General features: G+C 35.7%; 1 protein-coding gene across 1 annotated transcript in view; it reads right to left on the bottom strand.

Moving 5' to 3' along the window:
* Nucleotides 1-596: 596 nt before the first annotated feature.
* Nucleotides 597-22,521, bottom strand: part of FSIP2 (fibrous sheath interacting protein 2) — a gene marked incomplete at both ends in the record, with an annotated part of 68,354 nt that continues 46,429 nt past the window's right edge. Inside the window, 7 exons of the mRNA XM_080927939.1 lie at nt 597-733; nt 1,902-1,971; nt 3,828-3,871; nt 5,124-5,170; nt 6,935-7,026; nt 8,133-8,630; nt 12,563-21,969. Of these exons, the coding sequence (XP_080784065.1) occupies nt 597-733; nt 1,902-1,971; nt 3,828-3,871; nt 5,124-5,170; nt 6,935-7,026; nt 8,133-8,630; nt 12,563-21,969 (10,295 nt within the window). The remainder of the gene's footprint in view (nt 734-1,901; nt 1,972-3,827; nt 3,872-5,123; nt 5,171-6,934; nt 7,027-8,132; nt 8,631-12,562; nt 21,970-22,521) is intronic.

Below are 22,521 nucleotides of genomic sequence, written 5' to 3'. Positions count from 1 at the left end.
GAGAAAATGTCTCAGTAAGATCATCTGTAGGGAAGTCTTGATTAATATCTGGTCTGAATGGACCCAATGGGCCACTGTGGACAGTACTAATAGTCACATGGTCTTAGTCTGGATAAGAAAATAGATTAAGCAAGCCACAAGGAGTGTGTCAGTGAGAAGCATTCCCTCATGGACCTGTTGCAGTTTCTGTTTCCTGGTTCCTGTCCCTAACAGGATGGAGTTTATAAGTGATAATACATGTTTTCTGCCCCTTGTTGGTTTTGGTTATGAAATTTATCACAACAGAAACCTGGCTAGGTCATTATCTTAGTTTCTTTTCTAACTTTCCAGTAATAAAGACGGAAGTTTGCAAATAAGACTTCGTAGGTGGAATGTGTGACTTGTTGAGATGTGAACTATCTGAATGTGCCTTCAACAGTTGACAGCCTTTCGCATAATTGTGTTGATTTAACTTTTATTAGTTTTGTCATTTACATGCTACTCATCTTCTCAAAGTGACACAGGAGCGACTCAAACTATAATAATTGGATGATATGTTCTGCTTTAAATATCATTTTATTTTATAGAGAATCACAATTTTATCAAGTGGAGAAGCTTCAGCGCTTATCCTGGTGAGGTGGTGAGGAGGATTTAGGGATACTGCCGCTCGACCGGGAGAACACTTTTGATAGAGTTGAAGATACCTTTGCCAGCATTTTAGATCCTTGCTTGGAAATACTGCTCCTGGGCATTTCTGTGGAAAAAGATATTGGGAAAACCAGTTACATTGCAACAACAATTCAGAACGCAGAGGTTGACATTTGTAAAATTATCTGTGAAAGATAAAGCACAGCTGGCATGTTTTTATTTGATCGACTATGATATCCTGAAAGAATTGTGCACAGCAGTGTCTTCAATGGTTGATCATCTTTGATGAGCTCAAATACCTTGGCCTAGAATCATACAGGTAAAGTGTGTATAAGCAAATAATACACTGCAATGATTTTTGTCTCTCAGGGTGTAGCATCCTGAGGCATCTCTAAGTAGGTGTTCGAAATCCACCTCTTATCCTCTCTGAAAACTATTTGAAAATACTTAGTGTGCTGAGCAGGGAGACCCATCCCAATGCTCTGTGAGTGGGTCCTAGTTTACAGTTCTCGTGTTAAAGCAGAGCCACACTAAAGTGCTGCAATCTCTCTTTTGAAAGTTTATAGGTGTATTTCTTTGTCTTGTAAGATACACTGCATAGAAAATGAAAATGTCAGCATTTGGATATAGCTTTCTGTGTCAGCTATTAACAACTGGGGTCTGTAAAAATATAACAATGTATGATCATAATATTTTACTAACTGCACTACATATAACTTTCAAAAGTTGAGAATCTTTCACTACTCATATTTAATTTCTCATTAAGAAAGTCAACTTTGAGAAGGCTGCTAAGAATCTAGCATATTTCATTGGCCTGTGCATCATGGTAGCTAAACTGGGCCACTTATTACATCTTCCTTACATCATCCACCTTGCTCTGGAAACAATGCATTCATGTGAACAGTGTTGCTGCTAAATGATCATAACCATGCTCCCCTCCAAAATCACAGGGCTCTTTCTAGCACAGCAGTTACATAACTTTAGAGAGCTCATTATAGTTTTTCTCCTCAACTATTTTCACTTTGTTCTTTCATAATATTTGAATAGCTATGGCCGAACAAATGCTAGTCACACCGTTTGTTGTCCCTTGGTGCCCGAAGTGAAAGACAATTTATGTAATAACCTGGTAAAGATATTATTTCAATCCCATATTAATAACAAACAAGAAAAATGTCACTCATGTTGTTAAGATCAATGTTGACATTTTCTGATTCATAGGAATAGTAATAAGTGCTTTATTCCACTGAACACTAAAAGTTTAGAGCATTTCATACCTGAGACCTGTTCCTTTGAAATACGTGCACTGCTGGCCACATGCTTTGATCCTTCATAGATGGTGACAAACTGCCAAAGCACATGGACAGACTTAGACTTCGGTCAGGAAAGATCACATATACCAAGAAATATCTAAAGATTATCAACATCGCACAATTTCATATAAGTCAAGTCTGTTTTTTTTTCTACATCAAATAAGCGCCCTCTGGGATCCAGGAAAGTGATTTTTGTCAGTTAAAGGTTTTAGCACCTTGTAATAAATTTTGACCTTGGCTATAAACCTCACAACAACCAAAGGCTGGTTTCCATTGACACTTGGGAAATATTACCTGTTTATGGACTACCTCTTTTGCATTCATTGCAATAAATTGCAAACATGTTTCTGAGAAAAGATAAAATAATAAGAGAGAAGCCAAGATGCTTTACTTCAAAACTCAAGTTTTTCTGTGGATAGTTTACTACTTTATAGGTTCTGAAGTGATGAATTCATTTGTTTTGACATTATAAGATGCATTCCAGATACTGGGTTTGTTCTGTAGACTTGGGTCATTTCTTTGAATAAAGGAACAGTTAACTGTTCTGAAAAGGCAAGATGTAGCCTTCCTTTTTACTTCCAAATTTATGGTCTGAAAATCTTTTCTCAACGTAATTTCAAGTACTCAGGAGAAACTTCAGACTGGCTTGTAAGAACTACTTTTCTTAAGTCTGTATACAGATTCCCCACAGCCTTTGACTCTAAACGGAATCTCCCCACTTTAATCATTGGGTTAAGATACCCTCGGGCTCTGGTCTTCTTACATATTACATTTCATAAAATGAAGACCCACCTCCATTTTTCCAGGACAACAAACAAAAAAGTACAGAAACAAACTGAAGGCAACAGGTCCATCCCATACTTTAGACCAGTTTGTGGGCTTTACTTTCTCTGGTGAGAGAGAAAGTACTTCATTTAAAGATTGAGATGCCGTCTTATCACCATGACTAACCCTTCTCAAAGCAATGAGGACAGCAGAGAGCAGGCTGTTCCCTCCTGCTCATGAGTGGAAGGGTTAAGGCCTTCTAAGCAAGCATCATCCTATTTTTCTCTTTGATTTCCCCTGCTTAAATGGCTACTACTTGTTTTCAGGTCCTGAGTATTGTCGACAGTTTTCAGGTGTAATCAACTAATGGATATGTGCATATAAAAGGAGCTTATGCAACTTTATCTAGAAATGCCCTGAGTAACAATTTTAACCAGTGTCTGGGTATGGTCAAGATAATAAACGAGAAGAAAAGCACAAGAGTGGAAGCGTGTCGACTAGTTAGTAAATTTAGCATCAGCCAAAGAATGATAATGATCCTCAACCTGCAATGTCAAGGTCCCTCTCCCATTGACAAATGATTTTCATTTCTGCAAGGTATGAATTAAATGCAACTGGAGCTTCTTGAATAGATACTTATGTCCATAAATAAAGATTAGTTTGAGTACAGAAGCAACTAGTTTCTTTGAAAAAAATGACAACAATTTCTTCAATGTTACAGAGGAGTTTATGAATTAGTTCTGAAATTGTACTATTTTGTAGTACTAGAAAAACTGCTGAGTCCCTGGTGATTTTGCTATTCTCTATTAATGGATGTGGGGGAAATTACAAAGCTGAATTAAATAAACCAGAAAGACACTGTGAAAAAAGAATAAAACAAAGAGAACATACAGCTGGATGTATTAAAATTGAGAGGGTGGAGGAAGAGGAAAATTCCCCAGCCTACAGCATGCAGGAGTTGGCTGCATGTAAAGTCAGTTTGTCGAGAGCATAGAAACATGATGGAGCCAGGCATTTATCACCCTCTTGCCCATCTTTGAAATTACCCTATGTGTACTGTCTATGTCTACCATATCATCACTGGACCCCAGAGTACAGAAATTAGAGGACATTAAAAATATTCACCTCAACACTGTTTGAGTTTCCTTCTTGTGGTTCCTGACAGCTTCCTGTAAGAGGCAGAGAAAATATGTATTATAAATATACAAAATAATACATTTATACATAAATGTATACATGCATATATTTGTTGGTACAAACACAATGTTTTCTCCCTAAATCATACAACCTAGGCATATAGAGTTACTAGTTTTAGTGGATATACGATTGGAACAAATTTGGCACAAATGAGAACCCCAGAATATAGAACATGTATTTGTCTTCTACTTGGAGATTATGAAAAGACGATTGAGATACATCGGGAGAGACAGGCTCTGTACTTCAGCTGTTACATATCATATGCAAAGTGGAACAACCCAGTGCCAGTTTTTTTAACCTATGAATGATGCATTGCCTTCGTGATAAGTCTTAAGGGGCCTTTCAACTTTAACATGCTTTCTATTTCTTTAATTACAATAGTTACACTGAACCAAGTATACTGGCACACACTTTGAATCTCACTGGAGGGGATAGAGTACTTGTGAGGTCAAGGCCAGCCTGGTCTCCATAGCAATCTCCAGTCTGGCCAGGACTACATAGTAAGATATGGTCTTAGAAACGCTATGCACAACTGAAACGAAGACAGTAACAGTGAAAGTGATTTCTATATCTAATGAGAGGAAGTTTCCTGAGTAGACACAGAGATGATCAGGCTAATCTTGAGTGGCTTGAACTTCATGGCCATGCTGGAATGAAAATGACCCCTAGATCTCTTGTCCATATTGTCATTATTTAATCAGATTTATCTCACAAGTTCTCAACAAATATTAGACTCAAACATCCTAGTGGTGTAGTTAGCAGTCCATAAAAGATGATATTAAAAACAAAACAAAACAAAACACCAAACAGTTCATGCTAGCCAGATTTTAATCTGACCAAATGTAGTTGGCCTTTAAAAGGCCTCTTGCATCTTGTTCAGGGTAAGCTCCAATACAAAGGAAGCTTACGTTTTCAATAAGAACATTCAATCCAGTTATAGTCTAGACATGTTAGCATAGTGATACATGCTTTTCTTCTCAGTCAGAATAAATTTACACACGTCATACCAAGGTCATAAAAGACAAAGTACTAATCTTGTTTTAACACCTGTTTGAACTGATAATGATCACTTGCTAAGTGTAGCCATAACTAATGGTAAAATAAATCAATGTCACTTTCAAGCGTGATAACTAATATTTTCCTGCTAGCAAACAATTAAGTCATCAAAATAGTCAACAAAGTTTCTTGTTCATCAGTTTTTAAAATTAAAAAAGGAAGTACAACCTTCTGTTACATTAGTCTTTGGTTCTGGTATAAATTCTTCTGCTTCCCTAAAATTAAAAAAAAAGAGTTTTAATGTATATAATTTACAAATGAAGAAGTTACTGGTTAACAAGAATCTGCCATTCTTCAGATGGAAGGAAAGCACAGATAGCATATCGCTAAAATTCAAAATGGAGGAAGAATGATTTATAAATCGATTTTCCTACTCTAAAGTCTATAATTAAATGTGTGTGTGTGTGTGTGTGTGTGTGTGTGTGTGTGTGTGTATGTATATAGCCTAACACCTTAAAAAGATGCAATGTACTGTTTCCTGCCACTAAAAACATTTACATGGCTGTGAAACACCACTATATTCTATCTCATGACTGTGATTTGAGCTTAAACACTAACAGCCATTGCTGCTGTTGTGTTTTTGTCATCCCCAGAAAATCACTATTTTACTGTGTCCCTAAAATTTTGAATAGTACAGATACATAGATTCTTAATCACATTCGTCATTTTTTGATTTATGTTAATTAGTTCAATGTCACCCATGTTTACAAATCGCAAAGCATGTGAGGAGGATTTTCTTTAGATAGAAGATAACATCCTAAAGATTTCCTAATGAAGATTTTGTCATTGGTCTATTGTGAATCATGCTGTTATTGATACAGGATCACAAATACCTGTTGCAGAGCCTGCTTTCAGCTCTTTGAGGACTATACACAGAATTGCTGGTTCACCTGATCATTCCATGTCAACTTATTTAGGAAAGCTCTATACTGCTTTTCACTTGAATTTTACAATTTTACCATCTGTACATAAAGGTTTTGGTTTCTTTGCATCTCTAGTACTTATTTTCTTTCTTTCCCTTTTCTTGCTCTTTTATCTCCACCTTTCTCGTCAGATAGTCTCATCCCTCATTTCAAAATAGCATCTTCAGTGATTGCAGTTTGTGTTACCTGAGTGATTAATGATGTACAGCATCTTTCATGTGCTTTCCTTAGTGTGTACTAGTGTGAAGTACCTTTCATCTGCTTTCTCTACATCACTTAAGAGGATTGTTCTGCTCAAGTAGTTTGCATTTTTTTTTTTACTGTTTTTTTTTGTTTGTTTCTTGAGGCATGGGAAGTGGTTTGGATATTGACACCATATATATGTAATACATACATATACGTGTGTGTGTGTGTGTGTGTGTGTTTGTGTGTGTGTAATTTGCAACTATTTTCTATTGATTTTTTGTTCTGATTTTTGAAGTGACCATTTCTGCCAGAAAACAGTATATTTCTTACTGTTTAATACTTTATATTTTTACTTTTGTAGGTTTTTTAAATTAATATTGCTAGTTTTTATTGTTAAAATTAATCTGAGTGCTCCAACTAAGACTTTTTCCATGTCTAATTAAGAGTTTTCTTGTAAGGTAGAGCTTTATACTGTAACCTTCATATTACTTAACAAAAGTGAGCAGGTATCTTTCTATGCTGACAGTTCACTTTCTGTTACTGACCTGTCAATATCCTTCAGGTTTTAGAAACAACTATAAGCAACAATTCATATTAAAGCGGCAAATATCTGATCAAAGGCGTTTATACACTGGAGCACAAGTGTTGACATGAAAATGTAGAGACTAGTTAAGTAGATGTACAGAGTCACTGGCAAGAGGAAATTTAAGAGTTATAGTGGAATCAAGGGATGGAGAATCAGAATTAAGATAAGAAGGTTTTGATGTTGGACACTTGGACAACTACAGATTCACTAGCAGCCCCATTCTTGCCATAAACCCTACTTGCATTCCATGTTTCTATATTTGCGCTGCATTAAATTTTATGTACCCAGAAAGGAGGTCCTCTTGGTTGTATGATGATGTGCTCATAATTCTGTGTATGAAGTAATGTGTTGGTTCAGTAGCAAGGATTTCTTCTTTCTGTAATATTACAAATCGGTATTACAAACAACAGAACTCAATATGCATTTATGCATTCCAATAAGTATTTTAATAAAAACATTTAGAGAGTACTTGAAATAGTCTTTAAAAATTAATAGCAGTGTAAGGTTTTGTAATGGCTCTGTGAAGATTATGATACTTGGTTTTGAATGCAGTTTAAACATAAATGTCGTACAGATGTTGAAGAATGTAAAATTCAATTTTTAGACTTTAAAGCATTTTAATTACAGTTTATTGTATTAAGGATAAGAGCAGAGATGGGACTCTAGGCATCTCATAAGCTTATTTGACCAGACATTTTAACACATACTCTGACCTATTTGTTGGAAAACCCGTGCTTCTGATTTGACTGAAATTACATGTGTTTATTTTCTGTGGTTTTACTTTCTGCTAGCTTAAACACAAAAGTAGAAAAGCCCTGTTAGGATGTTTAATTAAGGAAGTTGTCTTACTAGGAAATTCCACGTCATATGATTTCCAAAAGTATGATTAGTAGGGACTTTTGGACAGGGTGAAGCCAAAGGCATCCTTGAGATTTTTATCATGATTTGGCAGCTTGGGCGGTACATCATCATGACTAAAATGTTTAGTGGACATTAAAAATACTTTCAATAATCTGTCCCATTTAGGTAAGGCCTTTAAAACTATGGAAGAAAACCATTTACCTTGTGAGAGTTAGAAAGGTAATACATCTATTAAATGAAACTCTGAATTAAAACCTAGGTAATGGTTTTCTTTTCGTTGTCAGTTACTTGTGGTGCTGTGGATTGGAGTCAGGTCTTAACCAATGCTATTCAGCAGTCTGACTTCCAACAGATTATTAATTAATAAGGCTGAATTTCCCTTAAGCCGTTTCTGTTTTCCATTTTTCTTCAGCTAGTTGTTCTAGGTCTTTCTTTCTGTCAAATACTTAATCGAGTTTCGTATTCAGTTAATTACCTAACCTATACTATATATCCACAGGCCTATGTAGGTAAGGAGTCTGCTTTAGGATACTTTGCTGTGTAATCAAGTGGCATCCTAGTAATGAAATGCATGAGGTTGTCCACGTTTCCCAGCTGTTGGGGGTTGCACATGTCACCTACCTTAAATTGTAACTTGTCCCTAGAAGATGGTGATTGAGCCAAGCTTTTGCAATAGGGCATGTCAAGCTCAGCAATGGCTCTTTTAACATATGTCTGGTTTGGATCCACTGTCTGATGTCTACTCTCTTCAATAATTTCAATATTTTCACCAGATGTGGACTGACAGCATTTGCTCAGTGCTAAGAACTTTTTCAGGCTACTGGTGCTTGTCGTTGTCTTGGGAGAAACAACAACCTGGTTTTCTTCAGGTTTAACGACTTGTTGAGCACAAGCTTCAGCTATGCTTCTCAGGCCCTGGTCTCCCACAACTTCTCCGAGGATGATTTCCTCCTCATCAGAAAGCGTGTCCTCCCTTAAGCTAGTATCTGAATCTTTTTGGCCAATATCATGAGCGACTAGCCGAATGATCAGATCTTTTTTGTTATTAATATCTTTCAAGAGCTCTACTCTGGTGATATCAGGCCTTCTTACATTTTGAAATGAATTTCTGCCAACAGCCTAGAATTGAAAGAACATTACATGTTAAAAACAAATTTATTAGTCACTTTTCTGATGTTACTTTGTATCATAACTCTTATTTATGTTTCCTAACTTTAATCTAAAGGATATTTTAACTATTTTAAAAGAATGATATAGATAAAAATCATATATAATATTTTCTGGTATATGCCTTTATTTTTACATTAACATGGTATAAATCTATCACAACTTATTCCGTACATTCTGCCTAACAGAAAGGCTTAGCTTTAGATGTTATTTTTAAAATGAACTTACAGTTTTTGATTTTTTTTTGCTATTTCTCTCAAAAGTTTTTATGGAACTATTGGTATTTTTACGTAGTCAGTAAGGAACTCTATAAAAATCTAGATATTCTTTTAAAAAAAAATCAAGGTTTTTTAAGTATACCTAATTTTACTTATAAAATTATTTCTAATGACAGGTTAAAATTTTGATATTTATACTACCTTTTCTACTTCATAATATGATTCTTTGGTTTTTGCAAAAACATATGCAATCTTCGTTTCTTTCTCATACTCCAAATATTTTCATTTACAATTTTTATTACTATAGATAAATTCAAGAAATGGTAACTATAATTCAACAACCTGATCACTTTATTCTGTAGTCTTTGACTATATTACAGCAATTATTTTTAATTATCAACTAACATTTTATTATTATTTTATCATTCATTAATTATAATTATTATTTGACTTAATCTTTCTTTGCAAATTTCCAAGCTATATTTTCTCAAGTAATAATGTCTTAAAACTATCTTCTGCAGAAATTAACTTTTTAGAAGCAACTCTTTAAATAATTAAAGCAATTCCATTATATGTAAAAAATTACTAATGTTAGAAAATCCAAATGTATGTAATAGATGTTGGGGATTTGTTACTGAAAGCAGCTTAAGTATGTATCATTAGTTGAAAAGTACAGCATCTCTAAGCAGAATGTTAAAAACCATGAGGCAAAGCCAAGAGTCGAAAGTACTTCAACTACCCTACAGGACTGTTGGTCTGTCTTCTGTTGAAAAAGGCCTGATTATACTCAATGTGGCACATGAGATTTCTGTGCTCTGCATTCTGGTTGTTTATTATTATTGTTGTTGTTATTATTATTATTATCATTACTATTATTAGTAGCATCAAGTCAATATTTTCTTCCCTCAACAAATAATCTTATATTTGTTTGTGTTTATTTGAAATGTAAATCCATAAAATATCCAATAAAAAAGATTTATAAAAAATTAAAATCCCCATTTTCTGTGGGTTATATGTGGCCAAAATAAAGTTGATAAACATAAAAAGAAATTGTTATGAATGGTTTAATAATTAAATTTTATTTTAGTGATATTATTTTATAGGATTTATTTATACATACATACATACATATACACAATATATGCTAATGAAGCAATGAGAACTCAAGAAGGAGAGGAAATTTCAAACTTGAAGGAACTATCATATATCCTTAAAAATAAAAATAAATGGGATTTCAAGAGTTTAAGTGCACAATAATTTTAGTATTTCATTTAGGAAACATAAATCACACACTTTCAATTTTACCACTTAGAGGCAGAGGTATGGTAGTCAGAGAGAGCTAAAGGGAACTGGGGTTAAATTTTTCTGGGGATATATGTACAAATATTTGTTCATCTTAGAGAAAGCACAGGGATAGACCTCAAAATATAATACAAACAAAAAACCAAGCACAATTATATCCAAATCTAGCTTATTAGTTTTACTGAAACCAGTGATTTTCTTTGGGGCTATGTACAGGACTATGGGCTAGAGATTAGTGAGCTTTGGTGAGGCTGCACAAGGGCACAGTACTCAAACAGCTTTATCACTATCAATCCTAAGCCAACATGGATGATGGCTCACTAGAGTTGTGAGCTCTGAGCTCCGTGTACAGCATCCAGCAGCTTCCCACTTTCTAGTGCTTGTCACTGCTGAAACAACTCTGAGGAGAATCTTGTGAATCTTAGGATCCTCAGGAACTTCCAGAGACTTTGAATTTTATTTAATTTTTGAGTCATATCTCTGTCTAAAAGGGAATGTTATGGTTTTGAAGAAATAGCTAAATATCCCCAGCCTTCATAGTGAGTTCTATGTTGACCCTGTCTTTAACTCATCAACCAATCAATCAATCAATCAACCACTAATTAACATATTAGTTCATGAAGTTTTGACTAATTAACATTTTATTTAAATAATTAACTAATTAATTAATACCTAGTTAATTATTAATCATTGAGACAATTCAGAGGTTTTCAAATTCATTTTGGAAAAAAATTGAACTGTTTATATTGCAGAGAATATAGTTTTATACTTGGGTCAGTGACATGGCGCAGATTACATCCTTAGCACAGAACTCTCAAACGTTCACACGTTCAATGTGAAGAGTTTAAATAGAACCCCCACCCCCATGCCAAAAATAGTTTACATTTTATTGAGCTGTTGATCAAAGAGGTCCTACAGAACACTCTAAACATCAGAGGCTATTGATAAGACTATTGGTTACCCTTCATAACCTGACAGTAAACTACTATTGCTCGAGACACTAAAAACGTATATTCTCAAATATAAAGAATGAGAAGCATCATTTCTATTGACTGACTTTCATGATACAGGAAGGCATTTTGCCTGCAATAGGAGGGAAAAAAAGTAGCTTTCAATACCATCTAGCTACAGAACCAGGAACCTACCACAGTGACCTGACTTCAAGATACACAACAGTGGCACAAAATTTAGCATAGTAACTGACTACTTTTTGATTGGATATAAATCCAAGTCAAGTGAGATAAAAACTAGACCTGACACTGCACAAGTGGCCTAAGACTATATATATCATTAGCTTAGGAAGAAACAAATTACCTTTAATCCGATAAAATGGTTTCTCACAACATATCGCTATACCCGTAGATTAGTGCCTCATGCAACACTCATCAGACAATAATCTTGGTAATTAACACAGACATCCTCAAGTGAAAAATATTCAGAAAGTAAGAGACCTTGTAGCACTCAGCCCTAAAAGCAACATCTTTATCAAACCCCAACCCTCAAGGCCCAGGGATCTTTGGAGACTAGAAGAAGGAAAGACTGTAGGGGTTACAGTTGATAGGTGGTTACAAGAAAACAGTATCTTCTAAACAACACGGAAGGAATTATACACATGTGGACAGAGAAGGTGACAGCCTGCACAAGACCTGGACAAGTTCACACCAAACAAAATCCCTGCATTGGGAGGAGGAAAGGGACACAGTGTACTCCCCTACGCAAGAAGCCTTTTGTAATTAACAGCATACTAGGAAGGGAAAATCAGTTTCCTCTGAAGAAGTATCCCTAGTATCAACCACACCCCAGGACAGGCCTCTTGGCCAGGAATAATTGACCTATTAATCTACATTTTTGATAAACTCTCTACATTTTTGCATACTATTTATTTATTCATTTAGTCTTTTGGTTTCTCTTGTTTGTTTTGATATTTTTTCCTTCTTTTTTTCTAAGAGAGATAGAAACAAGGAATATAAAGTTGTGTGGGTAGGAAGGTTTGGAGTATCTATGAGAACTTGGGGGCAGGGATATGTAAAAAAAGTTCTTTTGTGCCTTTATATACATACATGTTCTTATAAATGCCCAATTAAATCATATTTGTATCAGTCCAGTGTTAATAAGGGTATGTGTACTTCTGTGCTTTGAAGACCAGGTTCAGTGTGTTATCTCATAAAACTAGAGTTAGGCCTCCCTGTGAAATATGGCTATTGCAAGTCCTTGATCATCGAGGCTGTACAAATGAGCTGGTGTGGCTAATTCCCTGTTCAGATGACAAAGTAACAAGCATGGCTTTCTCTGTGTCCGGGAGAGGGAGGAAATCACAGAGCTGGCTTGCTGTTTGCCCATTTCCCCCATTGCTGTGATTCTTACCTCCAAGGGTTTCACATCCAGCCGTCCAGTCCTATCCAACGAGATGCGTCTTTCTCTCTGTCTCGATCCTAATTCAGATACATCTGTGGAAGAAGGTCCTTTGCCACTTATGGATGCTCTTCTCAGCTCTGTTATACTACATCCTGTTCTCTTTATACAGTCCATTTTAAGCGTCTCCAGAGGCTGAGTCTTCATGGAAATAACTGCTAAGTGTTCTGCGATGATATTTGGATCTATTTTCATTGGTTTATCCCTGACATGTGGAATTATTTTAACTGGAAGTTCATCTTCTAGTGCCTCCTCAGAATCTCTGTCTGAGTCATAACCCAAGAGTGCAGCATGCTTTTGTGCCTTTTCAATGATTCTGTTTGTGTCTAAATCTCCCACAGTGGCAGTGTAAGGGCTCTCTGCGTGAACTCTACATGATGGGACACTGGAAACTCTATCAACAATTAAGCTAGCTACCTTCTTAGGGAAGGCCTTCTTTGTACCTTTTATATCATGGAGTTCATTCTGACTTCCAGATTGTTTTATTATATTACTGTAAACAGACTCAACAACCTGAGAAATCATTTCCATATTTTCTGGATCTAAAGATTGCTCTTTATAATTTGAATTCACAAGACTAATGTTACTTTTGGAAATTTCAGCTCTTACAGATTTTGTCAACTGAGATGCCATTTTATTCAAATTGGGCTTCCTTAAACTGTTTGTGTCTTTGCTTGCAGGGCCAGGTGTCTTTGCTAGTTTAGCCAAGAACAAGGCCAAAGCTTCCTCTAAAACTCTGGAGTCTAACATAACATCCTTTATGGATGCAGGTTTTTCCTGGGACTTAATTTCATCAATAATTTTCACCACCTTTTCCATAATCTTGACAGCTTCTAGAGCTAACTCTGAACTTGAAAGTTCCTCCTCTGATTGAGGTTGAAATTCAGAATTGGAAATCTCCTTCACCATTGAAAAACCTATTATGTCAGAAAGGACATCACCCCTCCCCATTAAATCTTCAAACACCGAAGTAGGGGAGCCAGAGTGTTTCAAAAGTTTGGCATAAACAGAGTTGACTACCTTTTCAATGGTTGCCTTGTCAGCCGAAGGCACAGCTTCTACTTCCTTAGCAGGCTGTACAACCTTGATTTTACCTTTGGAGATAAAGTCTTGGATTGAACGTATTATTTTTGAGGTTATTGTTCGAATTTCAGTTTCTTGAGATTTAGCTCCTTTAGTTCCTTTTGGAAACGTAGATAAAAGTTTTGATAAGAACTTTACAGCAATTGTTTCTATTACGTTATAAGATAGTTTACGAGGACTTGGAGGCCGTAATGTGGTAGTTAAGATAACATTGGAGAGGATATTCTCAACAACTTCGTCAACTTCTTTACACTGATGTGGAGTCAGCTCACCACCAAAATAGTTCTGCAACTGGTTGCCAGTTACTTCTCGTAGAACTAAGTCAACTATGGTTTTCGAAAGGAGTTTGCATCCACTAATTATACACTTTTGTAAGATTTCCTGTGATCCAAACTGTGGTAAAAGATTATTATAAATTGTCTGAACCACCCCTTGAGTAATTTCATCATCATTTGGATGCAGGGATTCGACATATTGTATAATCAAATCTTCATTTTTAGAAATCTCTGCTGCAATTGTTTTCACTAAATTCGATTGAAGGAAGTCGAGTTGTGTCAACACATTTTCTGGAGTTAGTTTTGTTTTGACATTGGATATTTTTGAAAAGACTTTTGCTAAAAGACCAGAAGTCACATTCTCTAAAAATTTGTAAGGCAACTGTATGGTATATGGAGATGAGGTCTGACATTCTTTACTGGTTGTTAGCACCACATTTTGGACCTTTTCCTCAACATCTTTTGATTCCAGAGGCACACATACTGAAGCTGGTACGTCATCAGAAAATATCAAGTTAAGTTGATGCTGAAAAATTTCATTGATCACTGTACCAGTTAGCCTTTTTGCTAGCTTCTCTCCATTACTGTTGATGTTCTCACAAATAGACTCTTGAGATTTACATTCCTTTAAAATGTCGCAAACACAAGAGTGAACAATTTTATTGACTATTGATTTTTCAATTGACGGCATTTTCTCTACTGAAGGCAACTTCTCAGAAAAGGACTGTTCAGGTGTTTTCTGTATATGTGACATTTTATCCTCATTTTTAACATTCGATGTGGATGATGTCTTTTTTATAATTGTTTCATTAAGCTCAGGGGGTATTGTATGAGCTGATTCTTTGACTGCTTGTGAGTGTACCTCATTTTCTTTATCTGATCTAAAGACCTTAATTTCTGCATCCGAGAACTCCTTCATCATTGAATCGACAAATCTCATGGCTGTGTCATAGAGCTCAGCTGGCTTTTGGTCCTTTGTGTCTGTACTTTTATCACACTTCTCTGTTTCCGGTGAAGAGGTAAATATGAGTTTGTTCACCAGTTCAGTGATGACATCTTCTAGAAACTTGGCAGGAACAATTCTAGACTTGCTTTCTGATGGGGACTTAGGATGGTCTGTCATACTATATTTAGTTTTCATCTCTGTCAATCTTTTGGTCTCACTCTCCTCTCTTCTTTTAGTTTCCTTGTCTTTGCTTGCTTTCTCTTTAGCAGCAGTGTCTTTGTGAACTGATGGGGACAAATCCTTTGTTGTAACAAGCTGTGCAGAATCTTGAAGTATAACCAATGATTTATCACTTAGGAGGCTTCTGCTGTATATTGGTCTGGAAAAATTCGATGGCTCTTGAGAAGAAATTATAAAAACATTGTCATAAATGTTTTCAATAACATTTTCAACACGTTCAGTTTCTGAGTCCAATTCTTCCTCTACATCTGATTCTGCTGCAGACTGTCTCCTCTCCTCCTTGACTGGATGTTGGGGTATTAGTACATTTTTTTCTGTCATGGTCTCTTTACTCTTGCTTTTGGGCTTGTCATCTATTTTTACTGAACTTTTACTGACATCAGTCTTTTCATTTTGTATTTTCAAATCCGATCTAAATACCTCCTTCTCAGGACTGTTTTCAACAGTTGTAGCAACTTCAAAATGGGTGAATATTTCAAGAATCTGTCCCTGCTCATTGACTAGAACTAAGTTCTCCTTCCCAGTTTCATTACTTTTACATTTATCACTCAAATATTGCACCTGAGCTCCTCTGCCTTTCCTGCTGGTGGATGGAGACTTAGCCGAAGTTTGCACCTGAGAATCTCTGCCTTTCCTGCTGGTGGGTGGAGACTTAGCCGAAGTTTGCACCTGAGTACCTTTGCTTTCCATGTTGGTAGGTGAAGATGTAGCTGGTGAGGTGGTCTCTTGTGTGGCAGGTTTGACTTTGCTTTTCTTTTCTTTTTTCGCATCTGTGATGTCTTCACTTGGTCCTGACAGGAGATTTGTGATATTACTTTTCATAATGGTAGCTATAGAGCTAAGTACTGGATCTTGGGTATCATCTATTTTAGTTGATGCACCTTTAGATAGAGCAAGCTGGTTATCTTTTAAGAAGCCACTAATTTGCATGGAGGTCTTCTGTGGGAGGAGCTCAACCCTCTGGGAAATATTTTCTGGATCTAAAAATGAGAAGAAAGTTGAACACCAGTCTCCTGAAAATAGTGGTTGAATCTTGAATGTAGAGATTGCCTTTTGAGCCAAAGAAGAAACCATTTCTATAACAATGTTCCCAGAGCCATCCTTCTGAATACCATCAGCTCTGAATTTCCTGATAAACTGATCATAGACAAAATTAGATATTTCATCAATTGTCTCCTTCGCAATTGGTGGGAAAGAAAATATTTCTTCAGCATGTGGTAATACTTTAATTCCACTTTTCCTAAAATCTCGTATGAGAGAGTTTGCAAACTTAATAGCTAAGCTTACAATTTCTGCCTCTGGCATTTCCTTTTTTCTGGCATCTTCACTAAGAGTTGAGAAAGAACAAAATTTGTGAGCAAGGTCAACAATTACGTCCTCTAAAAATGCAGCTGAAAACAGAGAGGATGGCGTCTTTTCCTTCCCAGATTTAGCAACAACAGATGCACCACCAAAATGAGGTGAGTTACTAGAGGGTGAGTCTTCACCATATAAAAATAACTGCAAATGATGATCCATGAGTTCTTTAATAATTGAACCAGCTATTTTACTGAGGAATGAATCGCCCTTTTTGTGTGCATCTTTCTGTACTTCTTGGAATTCAGGTTTCTTCAAAATATTTTTACATACAGAGTCAATGAAATTCTCAGTTGTTTCATAAATCATACTGGCTGTATCTTCTGCAGTGGCAAATCTGATTTCATGTTCCGAAATTTCTTGTATAATTTCATCAGTCAGTTTTGAAGCGGCAGCCATGAACTCGTCAACATCATCTGGACCAGCCTCTTTCTCCTTTAGTTCATTTTCAGTGTCATCTGAAGGAAAGATGTTTTCTAAAAGCTTGTAAATCATATTTTCTATCAGAGAACAAGGGAGCACTGTAATACATGATGGTAATGCATTGGTATCCTTCAAGATGATATTGAGCACATTTTTGATGATATTTGCAGCTTGAGGTGAAGAATAGCAAGAAGGCATTAATTCTCCACAAACTAATGACTGCACCTGATAATCATACATTTCTTCCAATAGAAAATGATAGATTTTCCCCCCAAAACCACAAGTGTCATTTTGTACAGCCCTGTGTAATTGAGTCAGAGTTTTATATTCATAAAATAGATTTTCATAAACAGAGTTGACTGTCTTTTGAACCATTTCTTTATAGGTCTCTGAATACCATAGACTCTCATCCAAATGTTCAGCCACTAAAATCTCAGATGTAGTGAACTCTAAAACAATTGCTTTCACTAGTGTTCTAACAATGTTCATTATTTTTGCTATTGCTCTCTCTGGGGTTTCATCATTCAAGGAATTCTGCATAAATGTCTGAAGAATTTTGCATAAAAGCTCAGTAATCACTTCTTCCAAAAAGACAGCTGAGTTCACAATGAACAACAACTCTCTTTGCTTAGTGCTTGCTGTTGCTTTCTTCTTGCAGGTTTTAGCCACACCTCCTTCTTTCATTTTGGAAGCAGAAAGAATACTTTTGTCTCCAGATAGGAATGACTCTAAATGGTGATTGAAGATCTCTTTTATTATGAAACTTGCAATTTTTGAAACAGGTATGCTCCTTATGCCCTTTTTATCTTTTGTAAGTGACTGGTACAGATCTGAATGGGAAAGATCAGTGTAAATGGAGTCGACCATCGACTGTATGTCCTTCTCTGAAATCATACTCTGCTTCTCACTTCCATGTTTTACGATACATATTGCATGTTTTGAAATTATGGACATGATTTCATCAATCAGTTTTATGATGGTTTTACTTAAGTCTGATTGAGAAGTGTCAGAATATCCTACACTGGGATGTGATGGATTTATCTGAGACATAAGCCGAGTGACTATTTTCTCCAGCTGAGCGTGTGAGAGCATGGCAGAGTACACTGTTGAAGCCTGTCTTCGGAATCTTGACTTACTAATGTCATAATGGACTCTATTCACCAGCATGTTTTGGCTAAGTTTGGAATGTAAGTCTAAAGGAAGATTAGCTACAATATCTGATGGAATTTGGAAATAAAAAATTTCAGTCAGAATGATCTTGGTTATCTGGGCAGCCAACGCCTTTGTATCGTTCAGAAAATTTTTATCAGGCATGATTTCCATTTCATATTCTTCTAAAACTTTGCTATACACAGTGTCAATGATGTTTTTGAGTATATCTTCTTTTACTGGGGATAAGCTCAACTGTTCTTCAGCATTTTCTATAGTAGTAACCTGAGCTTTTGAAAATTCCTCTGTTATCCAATATATGAGGTTTTCAGCTTTATCAAACAAGACATTTTCTGAGTTTCTTGCTGAGTCCACTTGTACTATGCCAACTACTCTGTGAAATATTTTGCTCACTACTCCAGAGACCACGTCTTCCAAAAATGTTGAAGAATAAGTACTACCTTCCAGCAGCTCCTGCCTGTCATCATCAAAATATTCACATGATGAAGTAGATAATTGCCTTTTTTCCACAAATGGCTGAAGATGGTGTTCGCAGATATATTTAATAATAAACCCTGCCATTTGATCAATGAAAACATCATTACTTTTTGTGATATTTTGTTCCACTGATTCTGGAGAACCAGAGTTTTTTAAAATATTTGTGAAAACTGCATCAACAAGATGCTGAACATCGTTTTCTGAGTAAAAGGACTTGGTTTTCTCTTCATCTTTTGAAAATCTAATTTCATGTTGGGAAATTTTTCTCCTTATATCACTGATCAGGTTGGAAGCAATTTCATTAAAATTTACTCCTTCTTTATCTTTGAAAGCTCCTTTGTATGAAGCAATTTTAGGAGAAGCAATTTTAGCAGGAAAAGGAAAAATTTTAGATAACAATACTCTGATCATATCTTCTAAAAATGTATATGGTAGTAATGTATTGTATAGGGGTAAAGTCTGGTTTGGCTTATTGGATTTATTGATGTCACCAAGAATGTCATAAACAATATGGTCTGTCACTGAGTTAGAACAAGGAGCAGCTGACAAATCACCAGAAAACAGAGGGTGAAGAAGGCAGTCTGAAATAGCTGCTGTGATTAATTTGGTGATATTTTCCACAAAAGCTTCACCATTTTCAGACTCATCAATGTCAGGATCTAGTCCATGCTGCTTCAAAACATTCCTATATACTGAGGCAACAAGTTCATCTACAATATCCGTGTTAGTGAAGGGAAAGGATGATTGCTGATCACACAGAATTGGAATCTTAGCTTTGTCTAAATGGTCATTCACTGAGCTTACTATTTTTTGGGTCATATTTTCCAGCTCAACATTAGTATTTAGCTTAGGACTAAAAATCTTTGATAAAACTCTGGTGACTATTTCTCCTACAAACTTATCAGGGCAAATGCCAAAAGGTGATATCTTTTGGGACTTGTGAGATTCTACAACTTCGTTGAGAACTTGTTTGACCATGAAAGTTACCTCATCCAGTGGGGTTTTGGAGCGAGGTAAAGTCTCTCCATGCAAAAATGGTTGAAGATGGTTTTCAATAATCTCTTGAATAATGAAACTGGCTATTTGGTCAATCATAATTGGACTTCGACTAACTATATTTTTCTGTATTAAATCAAGAGAATCAGACATTTGCAAAATATTACTGTAAACAGAATCTACCATCTTTTGTAGATTTTTATCTGTGTGCAGACACTGATTATCATACATGGTGAACCAGATTTTATGTTTTGAAATGGCTGACATCACCTTATTTGTTATACAGTTGGACATTTCATTAAAATCTGAACTCGACAAGTACTTATTTTCTAAACTTGAAGACTTAATAGGACAGGGAAGAAGCTGAGCCAAGAGTCTTCTGATAACATATTCCAAAAATGACTGTGGTAACATGGTACTGTAACCTTTTGAGGACGTGGGTTCAGAGTTAAATTTTTTGAAACTATTTTGGAGTTTACACAATATGATTTCCGAGTTGAGGGTGTGATATAAATTTGATCTGAGCTTTCCCTTGAAGCAAGATGGAAGCTGATAGTCTATAATCTCTAACAGTATGCTATTAGATATTCGTTCAGCTACTGGGGTGTTATTATATGGTAGATTACCACCGCAGGTTACTGTAAATTCATATTGCTGAAAAACATCATAATAAATGGAATCAACAATCTTAGTAATGCATCCTTTGTGGGCTGATGGAAAATATAACCTTTCTTCAGGGTACCTTAGGACAGTAATTTGAGCATTATTTAACTCTTTTACTACATTGTTGATAAGTAATGTATTTATTTCATTGAGCCAGGCTTCAGTGACATTTAGATTTTTGCTACGCAATGATGAAGACAAATTAAGAAATAGTTCTGAGATTATTTCTTCTAAAAATGTGGCTGAAAAAACACCACCATTTACACCTCTTTGACATAGGTTATGAAAGGGTACTGTGTTGATTCCCCTTGGTTCTTTTCTGTCAGGAAATATCAAAGAGGTCGGTTTTCCTACATGTTGTTTGTCAAATGGTATGTGCATTTTAAAGCTAGTTGCATTGGTATTATTCAAGGACTTGTTTAAGAAAATATTGTCATAGCTCATGAACCCTACACGGGCTTTAGTCTGTTCTGGTTCTATTAATACTTGCCTTTTTGCTTTTGGGATAAAAGGCTGCATTTCCCTTGTTCTGTAGTTGCTGTATTTGTTTTCAAAAGGAGCTTTCTGTAAACCATGAGATAGCTTGTCCATCAGAGATTTAACCAAGCTGTGGGAAATAACATTAAGTATACACTCTGATGATAATAAATCTTGATCAACGTCTGCCAGATTTTCCAACAGGTCTGACATGTAATCTCCTTGAAATTGTTCACAGTCTATTGGTGACTTCCGGCAATCAAAACCTCCACCTCGAACACTTGGAAGAACTTTGACATGTTGCCATTCTTCTGGTACTTCATGAAAATGCGGACTATCCTCAAAAAGTGGGCCTCCCCCTGTGCACTTTTCTAGAAGTGTTCGGATAAGTTTCTCACACACAACATTGAGAAGAAAAATTGATTTAGGGGAAAGCCCTAGATTGTTTGTAAGGGTTCTATTACTTTGCTGATTATTGGAGGAGGAAAACGTTCTTGTTAATTTACCAGAGTTCATATCTTCATCAGGGAGTTCATCTGGTAAAAATAAATCTAAAACAATATTAAAGACTTCATTGACAACTTCTTTTGATTCATGAGATCTTAGGCTGCCAACCAGACTGTTTAACCTACGTGCCAGGTAATTTAATTTATTTTTTTGAGCAAGGTGATCATTCAGGCGAGGTGATGATTGCAAGTCTCTTGGATGCATCTGATTTTCCCTGATATCCACTTTGTTTGAAATGGGCAAACTGTTTTTAAGTTTGGGATATGACTTGTGTCTTACATTATTTTCAAAATGATTTATCCCCAGTACTTTGGACAATACAAAAATTACTTCTTTTAAGATATCTTGAAAGATATCATCAAAGTCAGAAGAAGTCACTCGTGGACAGAACATGTACTTTACAGAAGTATGACAGGAAGTATTAGCATATATCATGTTTCCATTAGAAAGAACTTCAACAATAACTTCAAAGATATTTAAGGCGAGGTCTTCGATGGAAATAGTCCTGGTTTTATGCAGTTGAGAATGAATTAAGATATTTTTGTCAATTATTGTATCATGAATTTCACATGCTTTCTCTTTGTTGCCATCAGAAATGTTTGACATTAGGTAGCAGATGACTGCTTCAGAGAGGTGCTCACAAAACTGATGAACTGAGGAATTACTGTAGATGCTTTGTGGAGGCTGCTTTGTATCATTCTTTTTCTTTGAGAGTAAAGAGATAGGAGACAACTTCTCAGTTGAAACTAGAAACAAAAAGGAAAGAAGAACAGAACCATAAAGCATTTTTAGTACAGGTTACAGGAAATAGGAAATGTGGATAATTTAAAAAAAGAAATAGGATCTTCCCTAAATACTTCGCAATTGTGAAACCTTGGCATGTACACTGAGGAAGCATGTGCAGATTTCATGGGCACGAGGAGGCCAGAATTTCAGGTTTACTCACACGTCCTGCCATGGCTCCAGTGACATGACTGTTTACAAGTATATTACGTCAAACTATTGGATGCTATGCTGCATTTTACTTGTAAGGTGTAAAGTTTTGTGTTATACTATCAGCATGAATAAAATACCAGTGCATCAGCTCCAGTCAGGTTAATGATAGGCTGAAACAGAGAAATGCGTGGGTACTTTGTACACATTTTAATTCAAGGTACATTCTCAACCAAAATTCTCTAATTTTTTGTCTCTCTCTTATCTGCAAGCCTAGACAAAGAAAATATCTTCTAGAGTCAATGCATAAACAGTTAAGTTAACAACATTTTTATGCACCATGAACATCTAAAAGTAATAAAATA

This window comes from Micromys minutus (genome assembly GCF_963924665.1).
Source record: "Micromys minutus genome assembly, chromosome: 13".
Taxonomy (NCBI): domain Eukaryota; kingdom Metazoa; phylum Chordata; class Mammalia; order Rodentia; family Muridae; genus Micromys; species Micromys minutus.
This window is presented reverse-complemented; position numbering and strand designations above follow the sequence as displayed.